At 44.2% G+C, this 14,247-nt stretch overlaps 1 protein-coding gene across 2 annotated transcripts in view; it reads right to left on the bottom strand.

Moving 5' to 3' along the window:
- The window catches only part of CTPS1 (CTP synthase 1), a 30,337-nt gene that overhangs the window by 9,759 nt on the left and 6,331 nt on the right, over window positions 1-14,247 (bottom strand). For both annotated transcript variants that reach the window (XM_014605121.3, XM_014605120.3), the window contains exons 6-11: window positions 12,508-12,591; window positions 12,170-12,250; window positions 8,125-8,276; window positions 5,420-5,552; window positions 2,385-2,473; window positions 1,278-1,372 (exon numbers count right to left, since the gene is read on the bottom strand). In XM_014605121.3, the coding sequence (XP_014460607.1) occupies window positions 1,278-1,372; window positions 2,385-2,473; window positions 5,420-5,552; window positions 8,125-8,276; window positions 12,170-12,250; window positions 12,508-12,591 (634 nt within the window). The remainder of the gene's footprint in view (window positions 1-1,277; window positions 1,373-2,384; window positions 2,474-5,419; window positions 5,553-8,124; window positions 8,277-12,169; window positions 12,251-12,507; window positions 12,592-14,247) is intronic.

The raw sequence follows: 14,247 nt of genomic DNA on the forward strand, positions 1-14,247 counted from the left end.
GGTTGGCATAAATATTTTTTTCCCTGCGAGAAGTCATTCATCATGCCCGCATTTTAATCTCTTTGGGCAGGATGGGCAGAACTAAGATAGGGGGCTGCTATGTCAGAAGGGGTTAATGATCAGATGCCCTGATCTAAGAATACATCCCCAACTAGATCATCCCAGACAAGGCTTTGTCAAGCTGGATCTTAAAAACCTCCAAGGATGGACAGTCCACAACCTCTCTGGGTAACCTGCTCCAGTGTTTTACTACCCTCCTAGTGAGAAAATTCTTCCTTATATCTAACCTAAATTTCCCTTGCTGCAACTTGAGCCCATTGCTCCTTGTTCTGTCATCTGCCACCACCGAGAACAGTCCAGCTCCATCCTCTCTGGAACCACCCTTCAGGTAGTCGAAGACTGCTATTAAATCCCCTCTCAGTCTTGTCTTCTCTAGACTAAATGAGCCCAGTTCCCTCAGCCTCTCCTCAGAAGTCACGTGCCCCAGCCCTCTCACCATTTTCGTTGCCCTCCACTGAACTCTCAACTCGTCCACATCCTTTGTGTAGTGGGGGCCCAAAACTGGACACGGTACTCCAGAACAATTACAGAGAAGGCAAAGCTGAGGGTAGTATTAACCAGATGTCAAAGACTCCATGGCCTTGCACCTTGCTAAGTGTATATTGCCTAGTGCAATAGAGTCATCTTCTTATTTGAGGCCTCACATGGTACCTTTATACTGATAATACAAATCCCTTTTTCAGTGTGGACAGCAGCCAATCTTACTCCAATGCTCCAGTGGAGGTAGTTTTCCTATAGTATTCAAAGTCAAAATAAAAGTTGTATATTTACAGATAAATCCCTACTGCTGCATGAAAGTTTGTTAAAAAACACAACACTATCATCTGTATGCAGCACTAGCCTCTTCTCTACTAGCTTCCTTTACCCTTTTCTCATTCCATGCATTTCTAGAATTAAATCAATGGGAGAATGATTGCAATCAAGTCTATCCCAAAGAAAACCTGAATTTCTTTTGAATATTCTGAAAACATGTTTAAAATGCTGTGCTGACGATGTCTCAGTTATAATGTTATCTATCAGCCATGTTGTTCTAGCCCAGATGTCTGCAACAAGAGAATATTAAAGGAGAAAAGAAGGAACAGGACTGGCTGCTGCAAAATAAGATGTCAGAGGTGAAAGCAGGACTCAGACTTCAGTTGTATATCAGTCTGACCTTGTTTTTTCCCCTCTCCCAGCAGTTCTTGGCATTATTAAGTCAGGCATTTTAGATTTCTCACCTAGGAAGGGCTTTTTCTGTTTTCTGGCCCAGGAAATAGCTTGAATTTTCCCTTCTGTTCCTCGAACACCAAACCCACCTGGAACCAGGACTCCACTGTACACAGATGAAAAAAAGTCATCCACACGAAACATGCCAGTTTGCTATATCCTCAAATTACACTCTTCAACTATTTTGCTTCAAGACCGTGGGATCACAACATCTCACCAATTTACTTTGCTACTACGGACTTTTTTTTTTTTTTTCTCCACACAGTAGTAAAAAGCTGTAAGATGCCAATAAATGGCAAAACCCATACTATTTTAAAGGGCCTTTATACAAGTTGTATGATGGTATAGGAAAGCATTTGTCAGTGCAGCCCTGGGCTATATGGTATAAATCTTCCCAGGAAAACCTAAACAATGCAGGCTACAATACTGCTATTCTTCATATGTTCTGAAAATGCAAAACCATTTATACAGCCTGACTCATGTGCTCTGCAGCAAATATCTATTTTCCAAAATAAGTTAAGATAGGCACCTGCGAAGGAAACAGATCAACTAAACTATAATGTAGTTTTCCCAACCTCACCCAAGAACACTAGGAACGTAAAGGTATTACTGGCTTCACTGATTATTATACCCATCCCACCTTGCTCACTGGCCCTGCTCCAGAGGCCTCTGCCATGAAGTCTGTACCCTCTTCCACATACCCCTTTTCTTAAGAGATTTACCCCATACCTGCACTCTCCTCCTCCTTCCCTTGACTGTCCCAGCCATGGCCATCACCTCTAATCAAACTATTGTTCCTCTTCCTGTGCTCTTCCCAATGGATCTCTCTGACCTCAAACTTACCCCCACCCTTTTTCCTTCCTTTTGTATATGACTGGCTGGTTTTGACTTCACCTATTTCTAATCACATTCTCACTGCTGCTCTCCCAATCACCCTCCCCATTTACAGGACAGTCCCTAATTACATGTTATCTTACATATCACTGTAAGCTCTTCAGGACAGAAACCCTAACTTGTGTGTGTGCGCACAGCTCCCAACAGTGGCATAACTGCAATCAATAACAAATCAGAAACTGTCAGCAAATGCAAAGGCAATCCTATCTTCTCCAAAACCTTACTCAGCACTGCAGAGCTTCTGCCAAGCTTCATGGTATCGCACTGGATCTTCTTGTAGAGTAGCTGGCTCCAAGTCAGCAGAGTCAATGTACTGTTAAGAAACCCAAGAACAGTTGGGTTGGCACAAGACTTAAGGACATCTAGATATAAGAATATCCCTTCCCAATGGCTCAGGACTGTTTTCTGTCTGCACATCTGCCGGTGTTTTATCTGGTTTATTTTCCACCTGAAAGCCATGAAGCTTCTTGTTTGTTACTGCACAGTCTCTAGTTACAAAAGACACATACCATGGTGTCTGTAGTGTCTGTATGCTTCATACCTCATTCACTGAGCAGAGCGGATAGCAAGTGATACTGGCCCAACCAGTAAATCAGACATGTCTGCAGGACTCTGCCTTATTCAGTACAAATTTTGGCTGGTATCTGGTGTAACAGGGTTCAACTTCACAGGTGGTCATCAGGCCACTGGAACCTCCCTCAGCCCTTGTTAACCTGCTCTTTGGACAATACCCCCTTCTCACCTACCACACCTTGATATTGTTTTCTTTTAGAAAAAGGGAGGCTGCCTCAGGGCTGCACAAGCCTGATCGCACACTCCTGAACTCAGGTGTCTCTGCTCTCTGCCTTAAAGGCTAATTACATGACCACTCCTTACACCACATCCATGCCTTGCAGATGATTCTCATTCCTCTCTCTCTCTCCTCTTCCTACATGTGCCCCTCCTGGGCTATGGGCTCCCAGCCCCAGTCTTTGCCCCTCCTGGGCTATGGGCTCCTTGGTCCCCTTGGTCTCCAGCTGTGACCCCCAGTCTTTGGCCTCTATCTCTGGCTCGTGGCCCCACTCTTAGGCCAGTTGAGACTCACAGGTTCCCCTGGCCCTGCCAGTCTCTGGCTGTGGCCCTCCTCAGCCTTTGGCCCCTACCTCTGAGCCAGTGATACCTTTGGGGTCCCTGTCCCTGCTGACACTCACCCCTTTTAGGCTCCAGCTCTCTCCCTCTGGACCCCAAGCCCTCTATTCTGTGTTCTCAGGGGTCTTTACTCCTAGACTTGATGGGACCTTCTCCTCCCCTTAGTCCCTTCCTCAAACCTCCCGAATTGCTTACCCCAGCTCAGATGTTGCCCAGGAGCTCCTTTTTCCACAGCTATCAGGTCTAGACTCCCTGAACAGCTCAGGCCCTGGGTTTATATGCTTCAAGAGCAGACCCCTTCTGGCCAGGGGACTCTAACTGGCCCCTGCCACCTGCAGGCTGCTCCTTTTCATGTAACAGGTGCACCAAGTGCCCTATCACAATGGGCTACATTTAAAAAGGGGGTAAGCCATTAAAAAAGGTCAAACATCCTTTTATTAAGTGCATACTACCATTCTGAATGAAGGAGGGATATTGGAGAACAAACAAGGTATAACCAAGTAACTGAAGACTAAATTTTGACGGGACAAGGGAACGGAGTTAAGGTTTCACAGACACCTTTCATCTTGATGTTGACCCATTTCTGGGTGTTATACTTTGCCATTTCAGTTCTTTTAACAAAAACCTGACAATGGACTAACTAGCTCTATAAACCCTGCCTAACAGCTACATGAACAGAGCCCATGAAGCCTGTAAAATATAGTTCCCATATTAAAATCAACTAGTTCAACCCAGAGTGGGTGCAGGAAGGGATTTGTTCTTAACAGAAGTCGGCCAACAAACACAGAATGGAAGTGGTGAAAAGCAACCCAGCCTTGATAAAGTGCTGTAGTAAACTGTCAGTGCACAGTCGGATAACTGGTATCAAAGACATAGTCCAGTATTGGTTAGAAGCAGCCTGATGCTAAATTACCATATTTATTTGATTGCAAGATAGTCTTTCCTCTCATCCAACATAGGTAAAACAAAGCCTCGTCTTAGAATCAAGTATCAGCAGCAGTGCAGGGAATCTGGCTTGGCCAGAGACAGCAGCAACAGCACAGGTTCCTCCTCTGCCCAGCTCCCTGCCTGTGCCCAGCTCCCTGCCTTGCCCCATCTCTTGCTAGTAGGGAGAAGACACCACAAGGAAGAATCTGCAAGCTGCTGCTGCTGTTCCTGTTGCGTCCCTGCATGTAAACTCTCCAAAACTACCAGCTGATGCAGGCATGGGGAGAGCCCCACAGCTGCTCCTGACCTGTGCTGCAGAGAGGCTGTGGCAACATACTGGTTCCTCCTTTCAACCTGGTCCTGGTCAGGGGATATGGGAGGAAGAGAAGGAGGAATCTGTGCACTGCTGAGCCCAGCTGCTCCCTGCAGTGTAGGGTAGGAAAGGCTCTGGAGCTCCCCTTGTACCAGGATCAACTGGGGAAACAGGTAGACGAGTGGGTAGGTAGCAAAGCAAGTGGTGGGACAGAGAGTGGAGGGGTAAGTGGTGGGAAACAGACACAGGGGATGGGGGTAAGTGGTAGAGGAGGCAGGCACTGGGAGCAAGGCTGCCTGCTCATCTCCCCACCACTTGTCCCAGTGCTCCTGCTTCCCCCACCGCCTGCCCTGCTGCTTTCCTGCCACACTGGTGGGGATGAATTTAAGACACCCAATAATCAGATTCTAGACATGGAAAATTATAATGAATTTATAAATTTCCTAGGTCTAGAATCTAATTGGTGGGACTGTGTTAAATTCAAAGTCATCTTGGATTCAAGTAAATATGGCACCTGGTCAAATTATCACACAAAGAACTGCTTACAGTAACTGTTAAAGAAAAACTGTTCATTTAGAGCTCTTTCAAAACCCTTTCTGCTCTACCACAGCTTACATGTGCAAGACAAAACATCTGAGGGAACCAATTCCTGCATCTATATTGCGTAGTTCCCTCGATACTTTCAGAGTGGCAGGAGAGTTTCTTTGGTTTGAAATGCATGAATCATAACCAAGGGAATGATGCTGTGATCCAAGAAGAATGTTTCTGAATCATTCTGAAATCAAACGATTCAGCCAATATTGAGGTATGTCCTATGTATTATACCTACAACTACACATAATCAAGTTAAAAGAGAGATACCAATCTACTCAGGAGAGGAAAAATACATACTTTGATCTCAAGTTTGTGGTTGATGGCCAAGGCAGAATGTTCCAGAGCTTTAATGACAGATGCGTAAGAATCAGAGAATTTTGTGTATTTGCCAACAAGTGCAATGGAGCAGGTCTCTAGCAATCGGTCATACCTAGACACACAAAACCAAACAATAAGATGGCTTATTATCAGTGAGAACTGCAAGTACAAATAGCTTTTCAAAGTTTAGCCATTTTGCAATTGGAGGTGCTGCCCACTTTGAAAATCTGACCTTGTAGGGTCATAATTCAGAATGAATGCAATAGTAATGAGGAACTAAATCTATCTGATAAGGGAAACATGTTACTAAGCAGCTGTGAAGAATAACTCTGTGCGAGAGAATAAGTGATTACTCACCTTAAGTTCTGGATTTTCTTTACACCTCTTTTGTCCCCTGCTCCCTCCAATACTGCCTTAGTTGCACTAGATGCAAAACTGTCAATAAACTGCTAAAATTAAGGATCCAGAGATGAAAGCATGGTTGTGGTTACTTTCATCTTGCACAGTATCATGTTCCTCTACTCATCCTAGCACAGTTCACAATAGATGCTGAAGGCATAGAAGGGACTCCTAAATCCCACTCAATTGACTACACATACAGATTTCTGAAGTGTGGCAGTACAAAATACTGCACACCAAACCTCATTACAGGATCTGAAAAGTCACTGGACTCTCTGGGCCTAATCCTAAATAGTTATGACTTGCAGCAAAGTCAAGAGTAACTGGAGGTGCTTATACCACCTTTGAAAAAATCAGACCAATTATCAAGAGGCTAAAAAATGGGTATATATATAATGCAATTTCAGGCATCCTGTTTTCAATGCACTGATACCAACTATTATAGGACTGTATGAATAACAGACTCATTCCTCCATTCAAGTTAGATACTTTAATAATGGTATTTCTAAGTAGAAGAGATGCTGAGAGACCCCCCCCCCCCAGCTTTGAAACAAAGCAGCAATAAACATCCTGTGCCCTTAACATACTTCATTAATCACATTACAGACAATGGTGTTGTCAACACTATTTTGTTTTACCTGTGCAATCATATTTAGCTATATTCTAAAATCACATTTAATTCATTTTTCTCTATCCAGATGATAAGTATACATTATCTTTATGAAATTCACTAGAAGTTGCTGTATGTTGAATCACACCAGTAAAAACTTGAAGTTAAATTTTAGTTTTCTTCCTCCTCTAGTTTTATAAAGCAGAACTACAAGATATTTTGCTTCTGACCAAACAAGCAGAACACAGGTTATGTCAGCAGCCACTCTCACATGCAATGGAGCAACAAGTGAGCTTCTAAGAGGTAAGCTCTGTTTAGCACTTAGAGTATTATTACATTTACCATTTTCTTATATATAAGAATAATATGCAATACTGAAAGTTTCAAAAAATGCTTGATTGCTGACTAAAGTCAATCTCATCAATTTGCCAGGGACCAGCTCTCTGGTATCTCCGGGTGTTTATACATGCACTCGGGCATGCAGCAGCGCTTTAATTAGAGCAGCTCTGAGAAGTGTGGGGGCAAATTGCTATAAAACATGCAGCAGCTGTTATGTTCTATAGCTATGTTTAGGGACCTACTTAAAATTACGGTTCTGCAATATATGCAGAAACCATGAAAAACGAGTGTTTCCACGATCACCGCAAAAAACAGAGTTTCTCACAATTTTGTACAAAATCGCCTCCAAAAGATAAAAGCTTACTGGAATAAAAAGAAAGCTTAGCAATCTCTGCAGCCATAGAGCATGTGGTTTGAGAGAGAGCTACTGAGAGGCTAAGCTAGTAACACAGATGCAGCGAAGGTGCCACTCAGGAAAGTGACAGGGTTTCTGCACCATCGTTTAAGTAGCCAGGGGCAATAATGAAATCTAAAAGATGAGTGATTGGCCTTTCTGCCAATCAACGGTGAGAGGTGGAACCACATAAATTAGCAGCTCTCCCAGCCAATCAGTGGCAAGGGTCAGGACTGCCTGAAGGGCAGCCCTCTTGGCTAACCAGTGGCGAGGGGCGGGGCTGCCCCTGGGGCTCCCTGGCCAATCAGCAGCATGGGGGTGGAGGCTCGCTGTGAAAAATCATGAATATGGCAGTGCTTGCTGTAACTGGCCTTCAAAATTGCCCACCTGCTTCCTTGATTTCAGTAGGTCCCTATTCATCCAGGTCTGAAGTTGGAGCAATTTTGCTACACTTGTATTGCTGTTGGCATGTTACAGGTGCTGTCCCTCCTAATCAGAGAATGGGTGCACACGTACATTTGTCCAAACCCACACATTACACTCTCAGGGAACTGCTCTTTCGTTGAGCTGGATTATAGGAGTGCAATAATGATTTTACTGTAGCTATACTTCTATCAAGGCATGTTTTGGAGTCTCTGGTCTCGCTTTCATATAACTGGTCCACTGAGAAAAACCCAGAGCACAAATTCCTGTTCATCTTTAAGGAGATACCATGCTAAGAGCAGAAAATCCAATTTCAAAGAAGTCAGCTAATAAACTGCCCAATTGGATCCAATACTGTTTTTTTTTTCCCCTTTTCTCTTTCTTAATAGCTAAATAGGTAGAAACATGATGAAATCTTGTGAAAAAATAACCCAAATGGGCATTAGAGTAACCATTCTCATTGCCCACCAAAGCAGGTGCAGGATTTGACCTCAAATGATTTCCTGTGGTGGAGCTCACCTGTCAGCCATCTCTTTCCATTTCATAAGCATCCTTCTGGGCTGTTTCTCAACAGGAAGATCAAGCCTACGTCGAAAGTAATCAACAACTCCCTGCTCCTCTAGTAACAAAGGAACCCGGTAGATGGAAGAGACGTCATGAACACAAATAACCTGTTCATAATATAGAAGGTTAATTAAAATGCATGCACATGAGCACACAAATGATTGTATAGAGACAATCGAGCATCAGACACTCCTGCTTTAGAGGTGCACCAATACACTGGTCCGATATTCGATCGGTACCGATATAAAGAATATTGGCTGTATCGGAAATTGGCCTGATGTGGCCAATAATTTGGCCGATAAATGCTTGTGCGTGCGTGCAGCTGCAGCATAGTACTTAGGCAGTGAGGAGCAAAACCGGCAGCATGGAGAGCTGTCTGTGCGCAGCTAGTCAGTCCACTGTGGTGGAAGGGGACAGGGAAGGGAAATTGCAGGGGGATGGGGGGCAGATCAAAATCCCCAGCAGTGAGGGAGGGAGCAAAGGCAGGTGCTGCCCAGTCATGGGGGGGGGAAGAGGAGCAGCTCCCGCCACTGCTTGCGCTCCAGGAAGGCATAGGCAGGGAGGGGGCGTGTCCCCCAGATCTGCGCGGGGCAGGGCGGGGCAGGGCAGGCGGGCTGCAGCTGCAGACTGGAGCCAGGGTTGCACCGGGCTCTTCTCAGCAGGGGCTGGGCTCAGGGCGTGAGCTGCAGCCACCCAAAATTTCACTGTAGCTCTGCTCCCGCTGCGTGCCCAGAGCCCCAGCTCTTCCTGGCATGTGGATGGAGGCGGGGCGTTGAGCCAGCACTGCGCCAGGCACATGGCGGTGGCACTGGGAGCAGGGCCACGGTGAAATCTAGAGTGGTTGCAGCCACCTCTGTAGCCACCACCGAGCCCAGCCTCCACCAAGAACAGCCTGGAACTACCCCAGCTCTAGCCCACAGATGCAGCCTGCCCGCCCCGCCCAGATCTGGGGGCACATGCCCCCCCCACACTCTCAGAGTGCAGGCAGCAGCAGGATCCGTCCCCCTCTCCCCCACCAAGTCGCGGCTCCATCCTGCACCCTGCCCCATCCTGGCTGGGCAGCACCTGCCCCTGTCCCCTCCCTTGCTATGGGGGGTGTTGATCTGCCCCACTACACTCCTTCCCTCCTTCCTCCCCTTCCACCACAACAGACTTACCAGCTGCATGCAGCTGTATCGGACATCGAATCAGTATCAGCCGATATGCCTCCTTAAAAATTGGCTATTGGTATCAGCCCCCACAAATCTCTATCGGTGCACCCCTATCCTGCTTCTTTCTACTTCGAGGAGAAAACTGCATGATTCAAAAATCACTGAAAAGTAGGAGGTACTATTTTGAAAAAGTACTGTATTAATTCAGTTCTGAGTGAACGTGTGTGAGCTTCACACTACACCTTTTGGCTGTCTCAATAGAGGTCACAGACTGAATGAGCCACCAAGAGTGAATTCAGCTCCCTTCTTTTACTGACCTATATTAAGATCACAAGGTCTCTAGGGTATGGACTATCTTATTTTAAGATTATAGTCCCCAACTCAATTGGGCTCTCCATGTACAGCCATACAAACTAAGTAGTAGTTGATCTCTCCAAGCAGGAATGAAGCATGTTAATGGGGCAACACTGAGAAGTTAGCACTACAGTCATCATCAAAAGAGAATTTCAGTTTGCAGGTTGTCACTTACGAAATATTATAAGAACCGTTTCAAAATGTTTAATTTACAACAAATCAAACTACTCTTAAATCTGTAAAAAGAATTAATTTCAATCTTTCTGATCGACTGAAAAAAAAAAGGAAAGGAATTTTGGTGACATGTTATTTGTCCACCATGACTTCAACTGCACTTAAAACTTCATAAAATGTACTGATACCACTTTATGGACTCAAGCAGAAATGGATTTTAATTATCTGCAGAAAAAGTAGCAATCAGTTCTGTTTATATGGCAAAAAGCATTCAGTCTGCCAGGATGATGATTAGAAATGTGGCTACAGAAAAAAAAAAAAAAGGCACTTATTTATTGAATTAATTTTTCAGAAAAACAATTTACTTCCACGTACCTTGCAAAGGTAATACATATAGATTCTATTCTGGTTTAGACATCAGTATAATTGTTTATTAAGGTCCAACCGAGGAACTTATATCGATGATGATAATAATGAAACAGTGACAGCAACTGGACTTCGCAATGAACTTTAGAAACCCTATCTGTAAGCTACACAATCTTACTTGAATTCCCCAAGACAAAAACATGGCACCCTCCGATTATAAAAATGCAACTTCAAAGACCACAACTGGACTTGACAGTTGCAAAAGTCCATTTTTAGAGTCTAGCTTCTTTCCATCTATATTCAATGACCTGTCTCTAGCAAATAACATTTCCACATAATTTAAATTATGCGTTTCTTGAGTGCTAACATCCTGTTTGCACAAAAGAAAAACAAATATATACTGAACAGAAGTCAGTTTTCCAGTACAGCCTCTTCTTATGAAGTGAATACGTCAAATGGATGGGAAGAAATGGTAATATGAACATTAATGATAAACTATTGTGTGAGGAGCAGCGTGCAATACTCTCAAATCACAATAACTCAATTTAGGGCAAGTAAGTTTTTGGTTCTAAACAAAGATGTTAAAAGCCAAAATTTTCCCAAGGTATAGAACAAATTTGAAACGTTAAGAGCAACCTTTGGGACAAAGCACGTTTGTACCCAAAAGCTCGCAAAGAAGAATTTTTCCAACTATTTTAGTTGGTCTAATAAAAGATATTGGATTTACCCAAAGAACTCTGTCTAACTTTGGGAAATTATTTCCACAGATTAGACAAGTGATTCTCAGCCAGCATGCTGGGGCACCCTGGGATGCTGCTGTAAGATGCGAGGAGATGAGTGAGGTGTTAAGAGATAAGAAGATAAATTAAGTAGGTAAGAGAAGGCTCACGCTTGTCCCTGCCTGGATGATTCCCCATCCCTACTGCAAGACCCTTCTGCAAGGAAATAAGTATTGAAACTGGGTGGTACTCAACTCACAACAGTTATCAAGGGGTGCACCTTGAATCCAATGAGGGGGTGTCTCAAGTGTAATGGGGTTGAGAATCGAGAGAGAGAGGCGAAGCTTCGGTTGCCAATTTGATTCGGAGATTTGGCCCAATTTGTTGGCCATATCTCTGAATCTAAGTTGAACCGGGAGACTAATAAACAGGTCTGAACTGATTTGGAAAAGATTCAGAAATTTGGGCACACCCCGCTTGCCAACACAGGGAGTAGGACCCAGGTTTCATGCTGGTAAGTAAGGGGTGGTGGGCGACCATGGGGGGATCCCCACCAGGCCCCATCCCCTGCCTGCTCCCCCAGCCCCTCTGAGCACCCACCAACCCCCGCCTGCTCTCCCAGCCCCATCAATGGCTGCCCCGCCCAGCCCCAGCATCCTGGCACTTTACAAAAAAGCCCCGCATTCACCCGCTGCTGCAGCGGCCATTGGGGCCTATGGGGGCTCGTGGCAGAGCCCCCCCCACACAGTGCAGGCAGAAGCCAGTGACTGTGTGTGCGTGTGTGTGTGTGGGGGGGGTTGTTTTTGTTTTGTTTTTAAAGTGCTGGGACACTGGGGCTGAGCAAGGCAGCCACTGATGGGGCTGGGAAAGCAGGCAGGGGATGTGGCCTGTTCAATTAGGAGACTGGGCCAAATCAATTCAGGACAGTGATTCAAATCACTGAATCGAATCACTGTCCCCCAAAAATCAGCCAAATCTTAATCTGAAGCAAAAAGTAGCTGATTCGCACAGGCCTAGAATTTATCTATAAATTTTATATGTTTTAAGACTATAAACAAAGGACAAACAGTTGGATCCATTTTTATAGTTAAGACATACAGCCAGGAGAAAAAAGATGTAAGCTTCTAAGGAACTGTTGCCCACAGCATTTGTGTTGCTTGTGGCATTGTGCTGCCTGCAGCATTGAGCAGCAAGAGTGCTGGCTATGGAACAGGTAGAGAGGACAATGATCTTTACCTGCTCTGGTTCTACGTGACAGAACATGGAGATCTTCTCCTTTACAGACGTATCCAGCGGGGTGGAACATCTACACACAATCTAGCAGAGAAAGCAGCAACACAAAGATTGTAATGTAAAACTCAGAAATTCATTTGCCCAGTCACTAAAAACAACCATTTTTAATGTCAAGTTCCCATTGCTTGGGGAAAACGTGCTGCATGATTTTAAAGTGTATTATTTCTATTGTACCATCAATATGCAGCAGAAGCCTGCCTCCCAAGGCTTGATTTGTAGCACAAGGATTGTCACAAGGTATAAGCACCACTCTTTAGTTGAATGCAGAAAACAAAACTTACTAGGTCTGGGGAGAGCCCAAGTCCTCTGAGCTCACGAACACTGTTCTGGGTGGGCTTTGTCTTCTGCTCTCCTGTAGAACTTGGCTAGCAATCAGAGAAGATTTGGAGAAGCAATCAATTCTCATACTAATGTTGATAGGTAAATACACAGAATTCAATTGTAAAGCTCTTACATCTCCAGGAACCACAGGAGATACAAATCATAGGTAGGGATCTACTTCAAGCACATGGAGGGGAAGTAAAAATTACAGATCACTCATGGTGCCCAGTGCCATTTTCAGGGTCTTTTCATGGCAAGCACTCCTTCCCACCCCCTGCTGATAGGCTGAGAAAGCTGCCTTTCATGCAGCCCCGCCCCTCACCACTGATTGGCAGAGAGGGGCAGAGACGCACAAAAGGCAGCCTTCTCAGCCAATCAGTGGTAAAGGAAGAAGGGGGCAGCCACCATCTTGGCTGCTCCCTTCCATGTCGGTGGCTCCCCACCTGGTGGGCTGTGAGGCCGGGCTGCTGGCTCATAGGGAAAGTCATCTTTCAAAAACTGCAAAATCGTGAATCGAGTAAATCCCTAATCATAGGTCAGGGATCCTTGGTTTATGGGGTAGTTTTGTAACAAGCATTTTTTCCTCTCGTTTCTGACATTAAGTACCAAAAGTAAGCAAGCAAAGAGCAAACTGTCCAATATCTACATAAGCAGTTATGCAGAGTGGCTGGGGAAGAGACTGTAGCTAGGCAGGAACCTGAGGTTTCTTTTACTGCACAGTTGGAGGAAACAGGAAAAGAAAATTTCATTGAGCCCCACTCCAGTAATTCATAACTAACCGGCCAGTTAAACTCCACCCTAACATCTACATCCAACAGGACAAGATAAGCACATAAGCTGGTTAGATCAGCCCCAGTTAAATAAACATTAACAATATCAGCTGCCATTATGCTTCAGAGTTAGGAAGACTGTCCAGTAACTTCAAAATAAGGCAGCTGTGCACATATTTGAGCCACCAAAGCATATCATATGCTGGTCTGGGGTCCAAACAATGGAATTTATAAAGAGGCCACAAAAGACTATGTTTTAATTTTTCTGTTTTATCTTCACGTGGAGTGACATCTTAGAAACTTGAATACGATTCCTTTCCTTGTGCATAAGATTTTTTTCATTCCCTTTCTTACAAAGCCTATCAATGTTTCCTCTGCTTCTTTGACTCTCACCTGCATCAGTGATTTTATTAGTTCCACTGTAGCTTTAGCAGGATTTGTTATAGGAATTTTAAAAGGAATTAGATGGAAATCAATGAGTTTACATGATCTTAAAATGTCAAGCCTTCCTAGTGAGTGAGCTGGTTTAATTAAATATGCAAGGCATGTTAAAAACACTCAAAGAAATCATCTAATACATTTTATGAATCTGATACAATGCAGAATCCAGGAAAAGGACACAGGCAGGGAGAGATGCTACTAAAGGGGCCAAATAATAATACTACAATCCACTTCTCATTACTTTGCATTTTGCGTTGCCTGCACCAGTGTAAAGAAGCTATAGAATTTAACTACTCTAACAGGTACGGATTTTACACCTATTGTGCAGAACTATAAAAAAGCATGTAGGGTGCACAGAAATAGAAAATTTGGCTCTTAGACAAAAATTCCATTTTGAGATTAAAAATGTACATAATATTTCAAATGGAGCAGCAAAAATAAAACAGAAGAGATGTAGAACTTTTACATTTACTGAAACTCCCAGTTATA

Source organism: Alligator mississippiensis, chromosome 6 (assembly GCF_030867095.1).
Source record: "Alligator mississippiensis isolate rAllMis1 chromosome 6, rAllMis1, whole genome shotgun sequence".
Lineage (NCBI taxonomy): Eukaryota > Metazoa > Chordata > Crocodylia > Alligatoridae > Alligator > Alligator mississippiensis.